Raw genomic sequence first — 19,808 nt, 5'->3', positions numbered from 1 at the left:
TTTGTGCTTCCAAAAAGTATGGGTGAGAGAGGAGAATATGGTGATTGTGAATCCCTTGTAAAGCACAAGGGGGATTTATTTATTTATTTTATTTATTATTAAATTTAGATGCCCCCCATCTCCCCCAGATGGGTGGCATACAGGTAAAGACCAAGACAACAAAAGGATAAAAATATAAATATCCCCGATTAAAACACAAACAACAAATCTATGGGATGGGTGGGGGGAGGTTGTGTTTAAATCCTTTGTATGCCATACTTTTCAGAAAATAATAATCAAGGGCATCCTGCCCCAACCTGTGATCTTCCAGATATACAATTGCTATCACATCCCATACTAGATGGGAGCATGAGGATTATAGCTAAACAAGTCTGCTACTAGGTTATAAAATATCTTATTTGATTGTTTACTATATAACCATGCTTCTCAAACTTGGCAACTTTAAGACATGTGGACTTCAGTTCCCAGAATTCCCCAGCCAGCAGGGGAATTCTGAGAGTTGAAGTCCACATATCTTAAAGTTGCCAAGTTTGAGAAGCACTGCTGAATCGTACAACCCAAGAGCTGGGTCCTGCAACTTTTTTCCCAGTTAAAAGGCTCCTCAGTGGAGAAGATAAATATTCTGAATATGGGATATCAATATCTTACATCAGAAGTATATAAATAAATAGACATCAACAGCCCTTTTTGTGGCCATGCCCCATGGTGTGATCTCACAAAAAGGCCAGGTGGCATGACTGAAATATAGGAAGCTTGTAAAATATGATGAGATTGTGGCAGTCTCACAAGGTTGGTTGGAAAATGTGAGTACTAGCAATCATGGGAGACTTGAATTATTTCCTAAAAGTTGAAATCTGCTATTTTGGTTTGGAGGGCCTGTGGGCATCATTTGGCATTTGGAATAGGTGCCATTTTGCTGATGCTGGCCATAGTTCAATGCCTAATTGAAGATGAGAGGAGATAGCAGCATAGTGCTCCTGAAGAACTGGACTGAAAAAATGTTCTAAAAAATATTTCTGATAGAATAAAATATAGAATAGAATAGAATGTGACCGGAAAGAGCATGTTTATTTCATTTATAGTTCTCAAACAAAGGTCATGCTATTTTATCTCTCAGTGGTCACAAATAGTTGACTGAACATGGCAGTGTCCTTGGCTGGCTAGAACCTGGCTGAACCTTCTCATTACAACCAGCATAGCTTCACCTGAGTTTTTTTTGTACCATCAGATCTGAAGCCCTTTTACAACATGCGATTGCCTCTGCCAGTTAAGGCTGAAGGTCCACCTTATGTATACTCTCAAGTTTAATTATGTTGCCTCTTCTACTCACATTGTTCCTAGAGTAATAGAAAACTTGCTTTACATATCCCACTGTCACTAACTGATGGCTGCCTGTTTACATTCACTGCATTCCTCCCCAGGAAACTCTTGCACCTGGCAGAAAGTCATTTTTAGAAAATTATGAAATCATCTCTAGTAATGGACTTTTAAATGCTATATTCATTTGTGTGTGTGTGTGTGAAAATTATTTTCATTGGGCTATTTTTTAAAAATAGATAATGGTGCCTATTTCCTGGAAAGATGCACTTCAGTTATATTTTTCATCTACATTAAAGAAGGAAAATGAAGATTCTAAAAATATTGGATGTGGTAAAATTCATATGTCAACAGAATAGTTAATGAGATCTTGTCATTGCCTTCTAATCTGCTTGAGTGAATTTAGTACATTGAGGACACTAAAATATGCCAGTTCTACGGTCATCATCCATTGTTTCTTGGAGTATTGTTTAATGCTTTCCATTTCAATTATGGCAAAATTTGAAAATATCTGGGAAAGCCCCTGTCTTTTGTCTACATGAATTTATCTTCCACTGTTGACCTGATTTTATTATTAATTGCTATGAGTCCTGTGGTGAAAAGATATGATAAACTTGAATGATTGAATGAATGAATGAATGAATGAATGAATGAATGAATGAATGAATGGATCAGAAATACAGAGTAAGGGTTAGGGTTAAGGTCTGCTGAATTGATGCTATAGCAATTTATGAAAGAATCACTTACTGACCTAGATTAGCTATGGATCATATAATTAAATATGGCTGCTGTTCATTGAAATACTTATGTAGAAGCATTTATGCTTATATACAGACACACATACATACACACACACACAAATATATGCTTTATATCTAAGTGTCTTTTGCTTAAAGTTGTTCTTAGTTTTTTTTTTAATAACTTTCGATATGAAAAAAACAAGATACCGAAAAGGGCTTTGCAGTATATGCCATCTAGACTCACTTTGTCAGAGGGTGAGATTTCTTTTCCTGGATAGTGAAAACGTGCACAAAATATTTTTTTCCACTGGTAGCAAATAAAAAAGAGTGTATGTTATGACATTAAACTTTTGAATTTGCAACCTTGCACCTAATAATAAGGCTGGTTTCTCATAATACACTAAATTAAAATGAGGCATGATAGTTTGTGATTCCGCATGTTATGAGAAACACTATCGGCAGGTTGTGTGAATCAGGCTTTCGCATTTACTCATATTCGTCTGGGCATAATATATTATGCAGACCCAGCAATTGTGCTTTGTTAATTCAAGTTTAGGGTTAGGCGTGTAGTGTGAATTCAAATAAATAGGAAAAGCGTCTCGTAGTGATTGGCTTCTGGTGTAATTTGCTTCTCTTTTGTTTGTCTTTTCCTTCCCAGATGGTGTGTTTCTTCTCAAGTTATGTGTATGTGTGTGAAGACTGCTATTTTCATTGCTTATGAAAAGGCAGTGGTTTATTCAAATCCAGGCATCTTGAGAGGGTTGAGTTGCCCATCTCTGAATTTGGAGAGCTGTTGGCTTTTGATTAAGGGGCAAAAGAATATTGGCTAACTTGGCCCTTTAAATCGGTTTAGAACTCCTGTAGATGAAGCAGTCCGGAGACTGTTCTGAAGGAATATGATGTGAGTTCACTGCTGAAGCAGAGCAGATACCACCACAAGCTGCCTGGAAACCATTTGAAAGCTACTCTACAATCTGTAAAAAACTTAGCAGCTAGGTTGTGATTGTCATTGCCCTCTTCAGAAAGCTGTTCTTGTGAATATTGTAGTGGCATGGTGAAATTTAAAGTGGAAGAACTCATCATGACCCTAACTGATGACATACCGCAAAGGGCAGTCCCAACTTTGTCCCAACCAGGAGAACCCAAATATGCAGACAATCTGTGGAGTGTAACCTGTGATGGACTGGAATGGAGGAAGGGGGGTGAAAACGGTGCTCTCGTCTCCAGAGCAACGCTTTGGAGATAAGCGGAGAAAGCTGGCGCATCCCTAAACATTCCCGAAGATAGTAGAGACTTGTGCCTGAGAGCTACTGGTCAGTCTGAGAAGATTCTGTAATCAAGCGCTGGCTAATAAACCTTGCTGATTGAACCTGCACGGTCTCCAGGAGTTCCTTGGGCTAGGCCTGACATAACCAGAGATTTGGTTCACCACCTTCAGTCAGCCATGAAGTTAGTAGATAACCACAATGATCTAGTTCATGCACCTGGCTAAACTGTGGCTTACTTAATCATGGCTTTTTGAATAAGCCCCAGTTTGTTGGGTACATCCAATATGCTACGCCCTACATCTATGTTTACAAGTCATCATGGCTGATTTCACTTAACATACTAAGCCAAAATCAAAATAACCACTTTGTCACTTAGTGTGCTAGTGAATCAGTCCATTGTCTGAGGTTTAAATTTGAACCAGCTACCATAGATTACTAGACTGTTGAGTTGTATTTATTATCTTAATTCAGGGATAAGCAACTGGTGCCAGCATAGCTTCCCACCCCATCAATTTTTTAAAATAAATTAAATATTTTAATATCTTCTTTTTTCCATTCTTCATAAAAATCAGAGCAAAGGAAGAATTATGCACGGGACAGTATCAGCAGCATTTCAGAGATAACACAATACCATGTGGAGGTAAGAATTTTTAATTATTTTATCTTATTTTATTTGTGCACATCAGATACTTACATGTCAGATAGACATGAGTTTTCTGTTCTCTCCTTTTGATTTATGTAAACACTCCTTTTTATTTTGTAAACAACTTCATTTTCTGTTCTCTTCTTTTTATTTTGTAAGCAACGTGTTTTGCTTTTTCAAAAAGACTCTCTCCAAAAATATAAGTATCTGTTCTCCTGACTCTTCTGTAAACATGCATCTCCTCCTTCTTTTTCCTCTCTTGCCAACCCAATGCATATCAGCACCTGACCACTTTTGTTCTGGATCGGAAAGAAGCCATGATCACAATTGATGATGGAATAAGGAAGCTGAAACTTCTGGATGCCAAAGGCAAGGTCTGGACACAAGATATGGTTCTTCAAGTGGATGACAAAGCTGTCAGTCTAGTGGACTTAGAATCCAAGGTAAATCGGGTTGAAGTGTTTTGCAGAGTTGGGTGAAGAGAGAAATCCATCTTGGGAAAACTGGGAAGGAAATGGAAAACATTTTCAGGGTTTTGATTAGGGCTGGGCACAAATTATCTTATGAAATTATCCAACCAATTTGTGAGTAGAGAAATTGGATTTATGGACAATTTCTCTCAGTTTTGCCAAGGAATGAGAAATTCTCCAGCCATGAGAATTTCGCTGATGTTTTCTTCTCCTTTGAAAAAATGTCAAAAGCAAAATCTCATTCATGAAACAGGATGAGAAATCGTAGGGGAAAATCAGGAGAATCCATCCTTCTGGCCTTAGTTTTATATTATTTTTGCTAACTTCTTTACTGTTGGCATATCTTGAGCAATAGTATATTTTGAGGCACCAGGAGTTTTCACCTCCCTCTCTCCTCCCACTTCTTCCCCCCTATTTCCCTTGCAGAATGAACTTGAGAACTTCCCCTTGAGCACAATACAGCATTGCCAAGCTGTGATGAATTCATGCAACTATGACTCCATCCTTGCTTTGGTGTGCAAAGAGCCATCGCAAAGTAAAGCAGACCTCCATCTTTTCCAGTGTGATGAAGTCAAGGTAGGGTGAAATACAGCAGTTGATCACATGGAGCTAGAATATATTATTTTTTATTGCTTGCTTATTTATTTTGCTCCATAGTCTTACATCAGCTATCCTCAATTTGTCACCTTCCAGAACATGTTAGATCTGAAATTCTTAACCAGCAGGAAATTCTGGGAGCTGTAGTACCAATGCACTTGGAAGGTGGTGGACTATGGAAAACTGACTGATGCCATTTATACCTAAGAACTACAGGGTCAGAACAAGATCCATTTAGGTTTGTTTTGACCAGTGACCAGAGAGATGACAGTATACATTAACAAGCAACAGGTTGTGACTCTCAAAGGTTACTCATCACACCAAATCTGAAGATTCTCCTTCCAGACACACTAGACATTGTTCATCACACCCTTTCCCCTTCCATATATTTCATTGTCATATATTGCTACAAAAGTTTTTATATTCAGAATGGAGAACACTCTGCTTCTATCTTTTGACAGTATTTAGAGATGTACTGTTTAGACCAGTGTTTCTCAACCTTGGAAACTTAAGATGTGTGGACTTCCCCAGCCAGGAATTCTGGGAGTTGCAGTCCACACGTCTTAAAGTTTCCAAGGTTGAGAAACACTGGTTTAGACCAACATATTGCAGAGAAGAAAGTTTATATCCCAAATATAATGGTACTTTCTTTTCTGTGGCACCACCCTTATGAGTTTCTTTTCCCAGATAGACACATTTGTCCCCTCCAGGATGCCAAAAACAATAACAACAACAAAAAATCACATTCCAAGAACAGTTTGAGTTATATCTACTCTTTGAAGAAAATATTTTGGCTCTGAAATTGTGAGTTGTTGTCATTTGCTGTTAGTTACCAAGGTTTGGGGGCTTTATTATGGAAATCCACTGGATCTCTATCAGTAATGCATACTTTATCTATATCAACCCAGAGGTATGACTTCTGCTTTTCTTACCATTAGCAGGTAAAATTCCTGATGCGTTACTGCTGAAAACAGGAGAGGCAAAAGTTAGAAAAAGAGAATGAAATATATAGCCCCTGTATTATTTAAATTACATCTTGAAAGACCTTCATGATTTTGTGAAGTTCATTTTTTAAATATAACAGCAATCTTTTTGTATGTTGGTAAAGTCATTTAGATACTTGCTTTATTGTATTCACTGTTTTCTTTTTAAACCATCTTTTCTTTTCCTTCTAGGATTAATGAATAATGTTATGGCACCTTAAAGATAAATAAGTTTGCTGTAGTGTGACAAAGGGACCATTTATTTATCTTTATGGTGTTATAAGACACTCTTTGTTTTCCTTACAGCCAACTAAATGGCAGTTCCTCTGCAGTCAAATTTCTGTATTCCTTTCTAGTAAAGTCAAATTGTCCTTCACATTGAGCACAACGCCTAGATGACTTCATAGACATATCCATGTAGTTTGTTGGCAGCCATACAAAAGTGGCTTACCATTGCTTTATTCTTTTCAAAAGTGAGAAATAAGGACATGCGCTCAATTTAATCAGTCTGAGTAATGCAATACAATACAATACAATACAGGAATTGTTGACCTTCATTAAATTTGAGCATTCATCACAAAAGATCAGAGTTACAAAGCTTCATTCTCCAAGTGCTAGTAAGCATATTCGTTAATGGTTCTTTCTCCAGGAGCTACAACTCCTCATATAGTCTCATCTTTATATACAGTATATTGTTCATTGCAAAATAAAGCTGTTGGAACTGCTCCAGTGGTAGTAACACTAAAAATGTCCAGTTGATCCGTGTGACTGACTTAACAGGATCTGTTTTCCTAAGGCAACAGAAGTGGACTCCAAGAATATGTCAGTTACAATATTTCAGGAGACAATATGTGAGGACATCTATGAGTGTTTGTCTTCTCATCTACAGAGATGTATTACCTCTAAATGTAGATATTTTATAGTGTTCTATTTTAATGACTGTCAGGTGTGTCCTCAGTGTTTGGCCTTGATCACTACCAATCTTTCACCGTAATTGCATTTGCAGGAAACAGATAGCAGCGTTTATGACCATTCTTCCATAGTTAGTGTGATTTTTCATAACATTAAGTTACCTTAATCAGCTTGATGTGCGACACTTCAGGAACTTTTTGAGAAAAGCTATTCTGAGAATGCTTATGATGGTGCGATGACATATAAATAAAAGGCTGATTAGGCTTATGAAAACAACAGAAGGAAATCAATAAAGACGCTGCAATCAGAGACCTATTTCAGCGGTTTTCTTTTCCAGGCAGAACATAATGATATCTCGATTTGGCTTTTAGAGCATGACTTGCTTGCTGAGATGATAAAGACTTCGTTGACAATGTAATAATTTGGACCCCTAAAAAGGCTTTAAATATTCAGATTCTCATTTTTTAAAAAGAGCAGTTGTTCTGCATTTACTGGGAAATACAAATGCCTACATTGTTGCTGATGGCCAATAACCCTGAACAGTATTTGGCTTCCTGCCAACCAGCATCCATAAATATTATGGATTCCTGTGCATAATAATCCTCCTGTGGTACTTAGTGTGTAAATTAATTGGAGCAGTGAGTGGCATTTGGACTGTGGAGCTATAATTGAGCTCTATAAAGAAGCACAAATATTAAATAACTAGATCTTTAGAAGCAAGTAGAACTGTGCCAGACGAATGTGGAGGAACTCCTTAAAGCCTTGATCAGCAATTAGTTTCCCCAGAAGTCCATTCCAATATGGAAGTAAAAGCTAATAAATCATAGTAATGTGACTGATCAGAAAAAGATCTTGGAGTCATTATGGAAATCTTGGTGAAGGTATCAATCTATTGTGCCACAACTGTAAACAAGGCAAATTCTATGCATGGAATCATTAGAATATTAATTAAAAATAACACTTCTAATGCTTTTCTATAAATCTATGTTGAGACCACATTCCCCAAAGGATTTTACAGTGGTGAAAAGAGTATAAAAAGAGGGGCAACCAAAATGATTATGGGGCTGTACAGCTTTCTTTCAGTAGTGGAACAAAGATGGGAAGATGAGACATGATAGAAATACAGGTTTTCCTCGCTTAACAACCATTCGTTTAGTGACTGTTCCAAGTTACAATGGTACTAAAATTCTACTTACTTGCAGTCATGTGACCGTGATCGGGGCACTTGGCAACCAGCTCACATTTACGACAGTTGCAGCATCCCGCAGTCATGTGATTGCAATTTGTGACCTTCCCAGCCAGCTTCCAGCAAGCAAAATCAATGGTGAACTCCATGATTTACTTAACAACCATGTGATTCACCTAACAATCACCACAAAAATGTCATAAAATCAGGTGTGGTCATGTGATATCTCACTTAATGACTGCCTGGCTTAACAATTAATTTTCCTCTGGAAACATGGGCAGCATGTTTTAAACATCAGCTTCTGAGGAACAATAGTGGAAGAGGATGTGCTCCTGTTTGTGAATGCATCAACTTGGACAGCATATGACCCAAAATAATGGGGTAGGGGGCTGTTGGCTAGACCCAATAAGGCTTGCTTATATTCCTATATTTTAAGACACTGAGCCACATTCCTTCCAGTTAGCTAGCATAGAAATTTGCCTTAACAGGTAACATTATGCATCTATTTAGCTTATTACTGTCTGCCCCAATTTGCTACTCGAAGTTTCAGACAGAGATCTTTTTCATCATTTGAATGTATTCCTTTTAAATGGAATCATACCTGGCTGCATGATATGTGCTCTGTCATTGAACTCTGTTACTATCCATATGATTCAGTAACTCGAGGCTATAACTCAGTACAGATAGAAAAAGAGACTTAGAGTAGCCATCACATAAGCGTCTAAAAATGAAAGGGAAGGTTTTTGCTGCATCTCAGAACATTCAAACCATCAAATCACGTAATGAAGTTGATTGGCAGTTGTTTCTGGATGGGTGAGAAATGGAAATTGAAAGTTAACGGAATTTGCAGTGAACGTGGTGGCAACTCTGCTTCCAGAGCCCCAATGCATTCAGTAGATAGCTTGTTCAAGCATTCAGCAATGCATCAATTTAATTGCTTCTGCTTCTGCTCAGGCTAACTTTATCCATGAAGATATTGAAAGTGCAATCAGCGATAGCAAAGGAGGGAAACCAAAGCAGCGTCTTGAAACACTCAGGTAAAGCTGGAGCCTTGACTTGCAAATCTTTCCTATTGTTTCAGGTAGGGAAGGCATTAAGAAACTGGTCACACGGACAATATGTTTGGCCGGTGCAAAGTGACATAGATTCACTTTGATGAAGTGATTCGGGCTGTGAAGGGAACATGATTCACTCTGATGAAGCAAAGAGACCAGCCCATTTATCTCAACAAAGGAATTCAGGTGGCCTCAAATTATTTCAGATCAGTAGTGTGGGAGAAGGCTCTCTTCAGCTCTCTACCCAGCGCATTGGCTGATGTGCCTCCAAGTTTGCACATAGCTTTGGGATTGCATATGGCGTTTGCCAAAGCCATACAACTGGGCACACTGAACCAGCCTAGCACTTGCTGAAGGAACGCAGCATGGGAGCACTTCAGCCAGTGCTGAAGCAGCCTTGAATGGCGCTTGGTCCAAAGCTTCATCAAAGCCTGGCATCTCTTCAGAGCTTCACACAATCCTGCTGGATGTGAAACCTCCAATAACAGAAGCTGTAGGCCTATCATACTGCTTGCTAGGAACTTGAGTAGGAGGATATATTGTCCTCAGGCATTGCTATGGGCTTTTTACTGGTGCCTGATTGGTCACAATAAAAACAGAATGCGGAATCAAACAGATTTTTGGTCTGATTCATGACTGCTCTTATTATATTCTAATAGATCCAAAAATAACCGTTTAGAATTAAAAAACACACTTGGGAGAACCTGGAGGTTTGCAAAATTATAAAATACCCCCCCCCTCTCCAGCCAAAGTAAAATAAAACAAAAAAATAAAAAAGCCAAGCAAGTGCATACAGTGGTTGTGAAATGTATTGCTCCAATTCTCGATAGCAGTGTTTCTCAACCTTGGGGACTTTAAGATGTGTGGACTTCAACTCCCAGCATTCCCCAGCCAGCCATGCTGGCTGGGGAATGCTGGGAGTTGAAGTCCACACATCTTAAAGTCCCCATGGTTGAGAAACACTGCTCTATAGCTTGTGTTATTGCAAAGGAGAAAATGGTAATCAGCCAAGCACCTTGAAACAGAACAGTTCTTGTAATGCATAAGAATGCATTACAACATTTTGGTACAGTTTCCACTTGTATTATAAACCAGCACATTTTCAGAGTTATCCTTCCTTGGGCCATTTTCAATTTCTATGTGGACACTTTCTCTGTTTCGGCCACAAACTCTTTAAAATCAACAAATCTCCACCCAAGTTCCATTGGTGAAATTTTGTGGACTTATACTTTTCTCATCTATTATTGAAATCTGAACTTCAGTAACAAATACCCCTAGCTTAAGAGGGTGGGAAAATTCAGTATTAAAAATAGTAAAGAGAAAGGTAAATATTTCTTTTTATTTCCTTGTACTGGTTTTGCTCATCCCGGAGAAGGTCTGTCTATGGGGTGACAAGGAGTTGGCACCAACTCTTGGTAACTAATCAAATCAAATTAAACTGGTTGTGTATTTCTACACAGTTCTTTTGCAAAAAGGAGGTTGTTCTGCTATGGAAGCATGTAAAACTCAGCTTCACCAAAAAGTAGGTGGGTGGGTGGATGAATGTATGGACAGACAGACAAACAGACAGTTGACCAATGTTGCTGTGTACCACTTCCAACAGAGAGTGATGGCAATATAAACTGGCAAATAATGCCCCTCTTCCCCCAGCTAACAAACAGCTGAAAGAAGAGATCTCGTTTTCTTGGTGTTTCAGTTTTGAATGATTATTTTTTCCTATCTAGGATGATTTCCAGATCAGAGAGTGCCATTCCCCCACCTCCAAGAGCTCCAGCTCCTGTCCCTCCAGGGACTGTTACCCAGGTGGATGTCCGGAGCCGGGTGGCAGCTTGGTCTGCCTGGGCAGCTGAACAAGGAGATTGTGAGTGTTGCCAAAACTTTGAGATAAACTTGTGACTTAAAGACTCTGAGTGTTCTGCTGTGGATGTTATGGACAGTATGGCTCGTTATCCCACAGCAAATGTCCTGGAAGAATAAATGAAAGTATTCAGTGCTAAAAAAAAAAAATAGCATCATTTAATAAAAAGAATTATATTCTATTCTCATTTGGTTTACTTTTCAACTTTTTTTTTTAGTTTACTTTTTAAAAAATATTTTGTCCCATGTCTGGGAGGTTGTTCCATGGTGTCCTGTCTAGAGAATCACTAGACTATTGAACAAGCAAGCTGGTAGTCAAGTCAGGAATATAGGAAGGCAGTAATTGACAATAAGATTAAGAAGCCATGCCAAGGCTTTTTAAGAAGTTTGAGCATAAGATAAGGTATCAGACCAAGTCAAAGTCCCATAAATAGTGACCAGGGCAAATTTAAAAATGTAATGCCATGGGGTTGGGGAAAAAAGTAAACCATAAATGATTAGTGACAGAGCATTTCCAACACTAGCTTGTTTTCATTGTGACTCACAATGAAGAAGAAGTTAGTTCTTATTAGAATTAGAAATTCTTTCTATTTAGGGCTTTATTCCTGAGTAGCACCATAGTCTTGAGATCTACTCTTGAGACACATATTTTATGGAACTGCACAGCATACTAAATCACAGACTTAACCATACAGGCCAGGTTCAGATGACACACTTAGCCAAAATGTGGTTGGTTACTTGGTGGTTCAGTATATTATGTGCATGAACCTATAGATGTCTGCATTCCTTAGAGCTTGGTATGACTTTGCCCTAATGATGCCAGGGACAGTGGTCCAAGCTTGGAGCTATGCTTCCCAACCTTAGCCCCTTGTGTTGGAGCACATGCTTACAGCGTAGAAATCCGAGATTCCTTTCTAGGCTTTTCCATCTCAATGGCTCTCAGGCATCAAGGCTAGAGAAGACCTGCAGCTAAAATCATCTCTCCAAGCATCACATTTGGATGACATAAATAAGGAGACTACAATTGGACTAGAATTTCCATGATTCCCAACCCACACTGACCTATTGAGTTGGGAGAAGCTGCAAATCACAACACTGATGAAGAAAAATACCTTCCAAATTGTGCATTATGTGTTGTATGTTGAATGGTACAGGCTTCTCTCTGGAGAAAAATCAATCACTCTTAGTATGTGGTACAACTACGGGCACTACACCTTTGAGTAGCCTTGGTAAAATTGGTTGTGCAATCACAACCACAATGTCTGTCCCCTGTGGAAGTTTCTCCTCATCTCTTTGTTTCTTTAGGTGAGAAACCAAAGCAGTTCCATGATCATGAAGAAACAGCTGAAATGATGGCAGCCAAGATTGACCGAGATGTTGTAAGTGACAGAAGAGATTGTGTGTGAGACGTTTTAGTGTTCCTCAAACTTGGTGTGGCATTAGATATTATCATTAAGTTTCACTCGTGATTTTTTTCCCCAACAGTAAACTTCAGGGCTGTGAAATAGGAAGAAATTTAACAGGTACTAAACCCATTTATTCCAGAATTCCCTCTAGGAGCTGCCCAAAACTTCAGTTATGGAGAGGAGCTTAACTACTGTAACCACCTGCTGCTTCCTCCCTTTTCTTCATGCTGGCTTTTGCTCAGTATTTACTGGCACTGGATGCTCCCCCCACCTTCCATAATGAGCAACATGCCTTTTACAGGATCTTAGCTATTTAAGAGACTTTCTTTTCAGTCAGGTTGCAGCATCTCCCATTGGCCCTTTGATTGCCCTCTTGAGGCTTTTATGCTCCCTTTCCATTTTGTGACAGGTCTGGCTAGCAGTGGGAGGCAAGCTCTCTCTTCCCAGGTGGCAAGAAATGTCCAACAGCAGGCAATATTGTGATTTGTGTTAACTTTGATTAATGCTGAGTTTTCCAGCAGTCCAGAGTGTATAAAAGAAATGCATAGAATCCTGATTTGCACAATTTCTGATTATGTTTAGGGATGTGTGTCTACTTTTCATACTTTATGTTTACTAGGCTATCTGCCCCTTCCACAATTTCTGCATAAAGTGTGAAGCATCCCTGGGAGTCAAATGAGAAATACATCATTTGGTTGCCTAGCAACTGCAGGGCGGTTGTCTGACACTCTCTGAAAACTAAGGAATGGCTGTGTGGAAGGTTTTAGTAGAGATAGGGAAGAGGAAGGTGTAAGCCTGATAAGGATGTGCAGAGGATGTGTGTGGGTTGCTCCCCAGCATATTAGAACAGGAAAGACCAAGATATTATTTATTTATTTATATTTATTTATTTATTTTTCAAATTTGTATGCCGCCCATCTCCCCCAATGGATGACTCTGGGTGGCTCACAACAATAATAAAAAAACATGTTATATTAACTGTTGACCAGTAGGAGCCATTACATGACCACTGAATGTGCTGTATAATCAACAAGTGCAACACCTGGGGGTTCAACTCCCATTAAAGGGTTGGACATAGAATATCTGTGGAGAATACCTATGTCTGAAGAGTCCCAATTCCCAGAATAGGTTGGGGAGTGTAGTGCCTCCTACTGGACAAGTAGCTAATATAACTTCTAGTGCTCCATAAGCCTTCCTCCCCAACTTAAGGGGAGGTGTTCTTGAAGCCTGTAGCATGAAGCCCAGACCAATAAAAATCCAAAAATTCTCTCATATGAGAGCATATAGAAAAAAGGAAGATGAAAGAGACTTCCCTTTTAAGCCTCTTTAAGACCAAGATAGCCAAGTTCTGCCCTGGGCTCTGGTTTTCATATCAGAGCTGTTTTCACACCAGCTCATCACCAGGAGCTCCCTCAGCATCTGCCCTGGAAGACTTGTGCATGTTGTTGATAGTCCTGGGAGCGTGTTCTTGTTTGTGTACTTAGGATGAACTGGGAATGTTTGTTACTTACAGTGCTGCCACATGAAGTTTGAAGTTATATTTCAGCAGTTCCTGGAGGGCTACACGCTCCTCTCTCCTCCTCTAACCATTATACTATTATGGGTCATGAATCAAAAAAGGAAGTTGATAGAATAAGGCTGAGATATGTATTTGGATCCTATAGAAACTTAATTCTGGACAGAACAAAAAGAAGGGAAGTTGAGTAGCAACTATATAGAACTAAATTTGGATGCGCCTTGGAACCTTCACCTACACAAGGCCCTCATTTGCTCTTTGTACTAAGAGCTAAAAATATTTTAAGCAACTCCAGCCTCTTATTTCATATCCGTGTGGGAAAAAAAAAACCCAACTGTTAACTAGAGCAGAAATAATTTTATAAGTTCATAATAGCTTGCTATAAGATAAGGCTAAAAAAAGGTCTCCTTAGCACCCCAGAAAGACTAAAGTTAAACCAAGCTCTTGTGTGGGGAGAACATACTCAAATAATTATGCTGAAATCTTCATCTAGCAAGAGCTTTTGTTGATGGTAGCTTTAGAACAAAGGGGGAAATATAGACCCAAGTGATATGGTAATATCAGCGTATTAATTTTAGAATGTGTCACTTTCTGTAGATGAACGTGCAGGTTCCCTTCCATGAGTCTCGTTCTTTGTAACTAACAATGCTACATTTTGGGTGATGTTCCTTACGTTTATAAATGACACACACTGTTTATTTCTTTTAGCAAATCCTAAATCATATTTTGGATGACATTGAATATTTTGTCACCAAGCTTCAAAAAGCAGCAGAAGCTTTTGCAGAGCTTTCAAAGCGGAAGAAAAGCAAGAAAAATAAGAAGAAAGGACCAGGTGGTAAGGGATAGATCTATTTTTCAATAGTTTTCTGATCACATTTCACTTGTTGAACTGTTAGAGTTCCCCTATTTAGTTAAATAAGTAGTTGCATGTCGTAGAGTTCAACAGACTTTACCGTTCAGTCATCATTATTTGTTACACTCCAGTCATGTTTTGGGCCAGAATTATGTTTAATGCTTGGCTAATGTTAAAAAGAACAGGCAGCTGATCTTTTCTCTATTCTTTCATTCATTTGTATACATGTTCAGTAGAACAGAGAAATGGAATATGAATCAACATGTAAAAAAAAACAAACACCATGTAATTTCAATAAGGCAGCCGCCTTGAGTCAATTCGTTCTTTTTCGGAATCAGGGGTGTGTAAGTTTGGAGCATGAAATTTTGTGAACTTGAAGCTGGGCTCTTTCAAGCATTTTGGAAGTGTTTCTCAGCCAGGAACAGAGATTATCTGTTTCAAGTTCCATATTTTCAAAAATGCTTGAAACAGCCCATTTCATGCTTGAGTTTCCCACTCTTGAAGTGGGATTTGCAAACTTTACAGACAAAATGTTTCAAAAGAAATGATTTGCATCTTGATACACTAGGCATTTTTTCCCCTAGTATATATGTTTTATACAGTGGAACCTCGGGTTACGAATTTAATCCGTTCCGTGACTCTGGTCGCACCCCGAATTGGTCGCAACCTGAAGGAAATTTCCCCATAAGGTTCAATGTAATTACCGTTAATCCATTCTGGCGTGGAGGACAGAGAGGCGGCTATTGCTTGGAGGGAGAGTCCCCCTCCCTACGACCATGTGTCAGGGGCGGAAAATGGCCGCGGACCACGTGTCAGGGGCGGAAAAATGGCTGCGGGCCACGTGTCAGGGGCGGAAAAATGGCCGCGGACCGTGTCATGAGAGGGAAAATGGCCGCGTATCCTGCTCATACCCCGAGGCGGAGTTCGCAAACCAAGGTAAATTTTTGCGGCCGGAGCTGGTCGTAACCCGAAAAGTCCGTTAACAGAGGCGTTCGTAACCCGAGGTACCACTTTATGTGTGTGCGTGTGTGTATTTATATATATGAATGAGTCCTTGGTGCTCTCTGAGCTTGGTTGTTTGGTTGGAGATGTTTCATTACCCAACTGGGTAACATCATCAGTGCTAGTGAGTGTGGGGTTTGCTCTCTCTTTATATACAGTGGCTTGCCCTGCCAGTGTTGATGGGGGTGTGGTTTTCTCCTTGGTAGTTCCTTGATTAGGGTTTTGTTTTCTGTTTGATAGTTTGTCTGCTTGATAGTTTGTCTCCTTGGCAATTCCTTGATTAGAGTATTGTTTTCTGCTTGATTGTTTGCCCAGTGTTGATCCCTGCTTATCTGGGTGTAGGCTGCTAAAAAGGATGTGTTCTGGTCTTTTTGTTTCCTCCTTAGCTTTTTTATTGTCACTTTTGAATGGTGTATAAATATGGTTTATCTCTGTGTGTCTACTGATGGCTGATGTGTCTGAGTACCAAACTTCCAGGAATTCTCTAGTGTTTTTGGATTTAGCTTTGCCTAGGATGCTCACAATTTCCCAACTGAAACTTTGGTTGAGTCTGTCCATGTGTTGTGAGATTAAGGAGTTTTCATCGTGTCTTCTGACTGCTAATTAATGTTCATGGACACTCTCTGCTAGTCTTCTGCCTATCTGTCCTACATAGTGGCTGTTATAGTCCTTACACTGTATGTTGTAGATGACTCCTGTTTTTTTTTTCTTCTTGGACTACTGGTCTTTTGGTTTACTTAAGATGTTTTGGGGGGCTTTAGTTAGTTTGTGTGCTGTGGTGATGCCATGTGGTTGTAATACTCTGTTGGTTGTTTCTGAGATGTTTCTGATGTATGGCAGTGTTATCCTTTTCATAACTTGTGTTGGTTGTGCTGTAGTGGGTTGAGCGGTCAGGCACTTTTTGATAAGGTTGCGTGGGTATCCATTTTGTTGGACGAAGTTGTATAGGTGATTTGTTTCCTTTTTCTGGTGTTCTGGGTTGCTGCAGTGCGTTTGTGCTCATCTGAATAATGTTCTTACGCAGCTCCTCTTGTGGGAGGTTGAGTTGTTACTTTGGTAATGGAGCACTTGGTTAGTGTGGGTTGTTTTTCAATAAATTTGTATTTCTAATTTGCCATTATTTCCTCTGCTGGTGAGGATATCCAGGAAGGGTAGTGTGGTGTTGTTTTCTTCTTCCCTTGTGAATTTTAATAGTGCATAAACTATTTTTATATACACACTATTAAAATCCACACAGACACAGACAAACTATGTATGTATGTATGTATGTATGTATGTGACAGCCAGTGTGGTATAGTGGTTAAGGTGCTGGAACAGGAATGAGAAGATTCAGGCACAGAAGCTGGCTGCCAGTCATTCACTCTCAGCCCTAGACCAAAGTGGAAAATACTTTATCTACCATCCCACACTGGACCAGTGTGGTAGATCAGTGTTTCTCAACCTCAACAACTTTAAGATATGTGGACTTCAACTTCCAGAACCCTCTATCCAGCATGCTGGCTGAGGAATTCTGGTAGTTGAAGTCCACACATCTTAAAGTTGCTGAGGTTGAGAAACGTTGTGGTAGATTACAGTCCATAATCGTCAATGAAAAGTCCTTCATCCATCAGTGGATTGACTTGGGCTGATCTCTCTCTCTCATCTTGTGTCTTCAAGTGTATATATGTGTTGAGACTGGGGAATATGACAGTCAGGCATGGGAATTGGGAGATGTGGCTTCAGTGTATCTGGAGGATACCACGTTTAGTGGTAGATTGGTTATTAGCTTTCTACAGAGTTAATTGCAAGAGAATTAATTTATATGAAGAACAGACAGCCAACTTGTAAAAGTTTCTTGCTGATAACACTTTTGCCCATTAGCCAAAGGACTGAGCTAAGACTCCATGCTTCTATAGTATATTGGGGGCATTCAAAATGATACGTGAAGTTACGCAGTCCATTATATGTCGCATTCAGTTAGAACCCAATCCTCCTGTTTTGCCAGTGATGAAAATATTTCTCCAGATGTTCGGCTAAGTGGTTTTGGTTTCACTTTTCTATTTTTTACCAGAGGGTGTCTTAACTCTCCGTGCAAAACCTCCAGCTCCAGATGAATTTGTGGACTGTTTGCAAAAATTTAAGCATGGTTTCAACCTTTTGGTAAGTGATTATGAGCAGGTTACTCCAAGCAATTCCATCTTTTTGTTGAAGCTTGATATCAATAGTCGGTTTTGTTTTTTTAATCTGTTATTACAATTTGAATAGTTTGTTTTAGAACAGAGGGGAAATGAACTAAGGGAATGATCAACCATTGGCATTACAGCTCACTTTCTTTAGAGATATGTTAAAGTTGTTTTTTCATCACTCTCAGCTAGAGTATGACAACTTCCAGGACTGTAATGTTTTTGCTGGATTTTTTCAAGCTACAAACACAAGGATCTTTCTAGGACACTAAAGACAACCTCCAGACAGTATCAAAAATATGTTTATATATTCCTACTTTCCACCCTCTTTTTCCTTTTCCTGCAAACTTCCCATAAACACATTCTTGTTTTTTTGATATGCTGATCGTAGTGTGTAAACTATAATTATTACTGTTTCTAGAGCATCAAAATAGTTACAAAGGTGACTATTTTAGTAATATACATCAAAATGATTGAGCAGTCTGAGGCATCTGTTGCCTTTAATCTGTGCATCGACACTTAATTTAGAATTTGCAGGACAGATACCAAAGAACCAGAACAGTAAGGGAGACACCAGGACAGTAATAAATCTTGAAAAAAGCTTTATTAAGAAATCAGCCCTGAACTTACTTACAGCATCAGAAGGATATGACCCCAAACAGCTGGGTGAGCCCAAACAGTGGGGAAGGGTTCCAGTACAAAAGGAAGCTGGGAAAAAGGGGTAAATTTTATAGCCCTTTTTCCCCATTCCACTCCCCCCATTGGAATCTTCTGGGATAACTAGCAAGGGGAGATTAATGTTTGTATTTACACTCATTGAAGAGGAAGAGATTACAAGAGAGTAAGCAAGTACCCCATGGGGAATACACATTGAAAGGAATGTCTTGGTGCGCCCAGCTGCTTAGGAGGCAAAAGAAAGTCTTTAGGGTGAACTTGATTAGGGTCTTGCCAATTTCAGATAGAAGGGCAAACAGGCCAAGGGTGCTAGCTCATTAAGGTCACAAAGCTGAGCTTGTGAACCTGTGGTCAGCACTTTTTAAGGAAAGGAAAGCAGTTTAGGAAGAGATAGCTTGTTTAAGCAATCTCTCCTCTCTGCAAAGGGGGAAATTCTGCAAAGAGGGGGAAAGGAAGAAAATACAAAAAATAGGGGTCAGGCAGTCAGGCACATAAAAGCATCTTAAAAGGAACAAATTGTTAGGGTATATACCAGTGTTTCTCAACCTTGGCAACTTTAAGATGTGTGGACTTCAACTCCCAGAACTCCCTAGCCAGCCATGCTGGCTGGGGAGTTCTGGGAGTTGAAGTCCACACATCTTAAAGTTGCCAAGGTTGAGAAACACTGGTATATACTGTTGCGGACTACAGTCTGCAGACTATAATGCAGAGACTGAGTTGACTTGAGATATTGTCCTCGTTATCATGTAACACTATGTTGTGATACGATTGGTTGGGTGGTGTGGACTTTGCCTGACATATAAAGTAATCTCAATAAAAGAAGCCTTGGATTGTTTTTAGCACCAAATCTTAGGTTAGCACCATGATTTATTGTTCACGTTCATGAATGTTTCTTTGCTTAAACCATGCATTTCCTCATACCTAACTCAAGAATCCTTACTTATTTGTGGATTATATCTAGTTTCTTTTTATCCACTCCTATTTCTTCTGGATAAGGGTAGAATAAATGAAGAAGAAAAAAAAAAACAGGAATGAACAAGCCACGGTTGCATTGCTCATTTAAAAGATTGGCTTTGGTTTGTCCAGAAAAACATGGCTTAAATAAATCCTTATTTAGTTTAAGAAATTGATTAGATTGAGTAGATTAGATTGATTAGAGGACTAGC

General features: G+C 39.2%; 1 protein-coding gene across 3 annotated transcripts in view; it reads left to right on the top strand.

Annotated features, from left to right (window-relative positions):
• EPS8 (EGFR pathway substrate 8, signaling adaptor) overlaps nt 1-19,808 on the top strand; it is a 130,844-nt gene that overhangs the window by 78,895 nt on the left and 32,141 nt on the right. For all 3 annotated transcript variants that reach the window (XM_088141313.1, XM_088141312.1, XM_088141314.1), the window contains 8 exons: nt 3,898-3,965; nt 4,250-4,411; nt 4,865-5,014; nt 9,071-9,153; nt 10,896-11,032; nt 12,334-12,407; nt 14,659-14,785; nt 17,856-17,944. In XM_088141313.1, coding sequence (XP_087997439.1) covers nt 3,898-3,965; nt 4,250-4,411; nt 4,865-5,014; nt 9,071-9,153; nt 10,896-11,032; nt 12,334-12,407; nt 14,659-14,785; nt 17,856-17,944 — 890 coding nt within the window. The remainder of the gene's footprint in view (nt 1-3,897; nt 3,966-4,249; nt 4,412-4,864; nt 5,015-9,070; nt 9,154-10,895; nt 11,033-12,333; nt 12,408-14,658; nt 14,786-17,855; nt 17,945-19,808) is intronic.

This window comes from Python bivittatus, unplaced genomic scaffold (genome assembly GCF_059951505.1).
Source record: "Python bivittatus isolate LINGU-HERP-01145 unplaced genomic scaffold, Pbiv_v1 ctg000330_np1212, whole genome shotgun sequence".
NCBI classification, from domain to species: Eukaryota; Metazoa; Chordata; class Lepidosauria; order Squamata; family Pythonidae; genus Python; species Python bivittatus.
The sequence above is the reverse complement of the archived record's forward strand: the minus strand, read 5'-3'. Positions and strand labels throughout refer to the sequence as shown.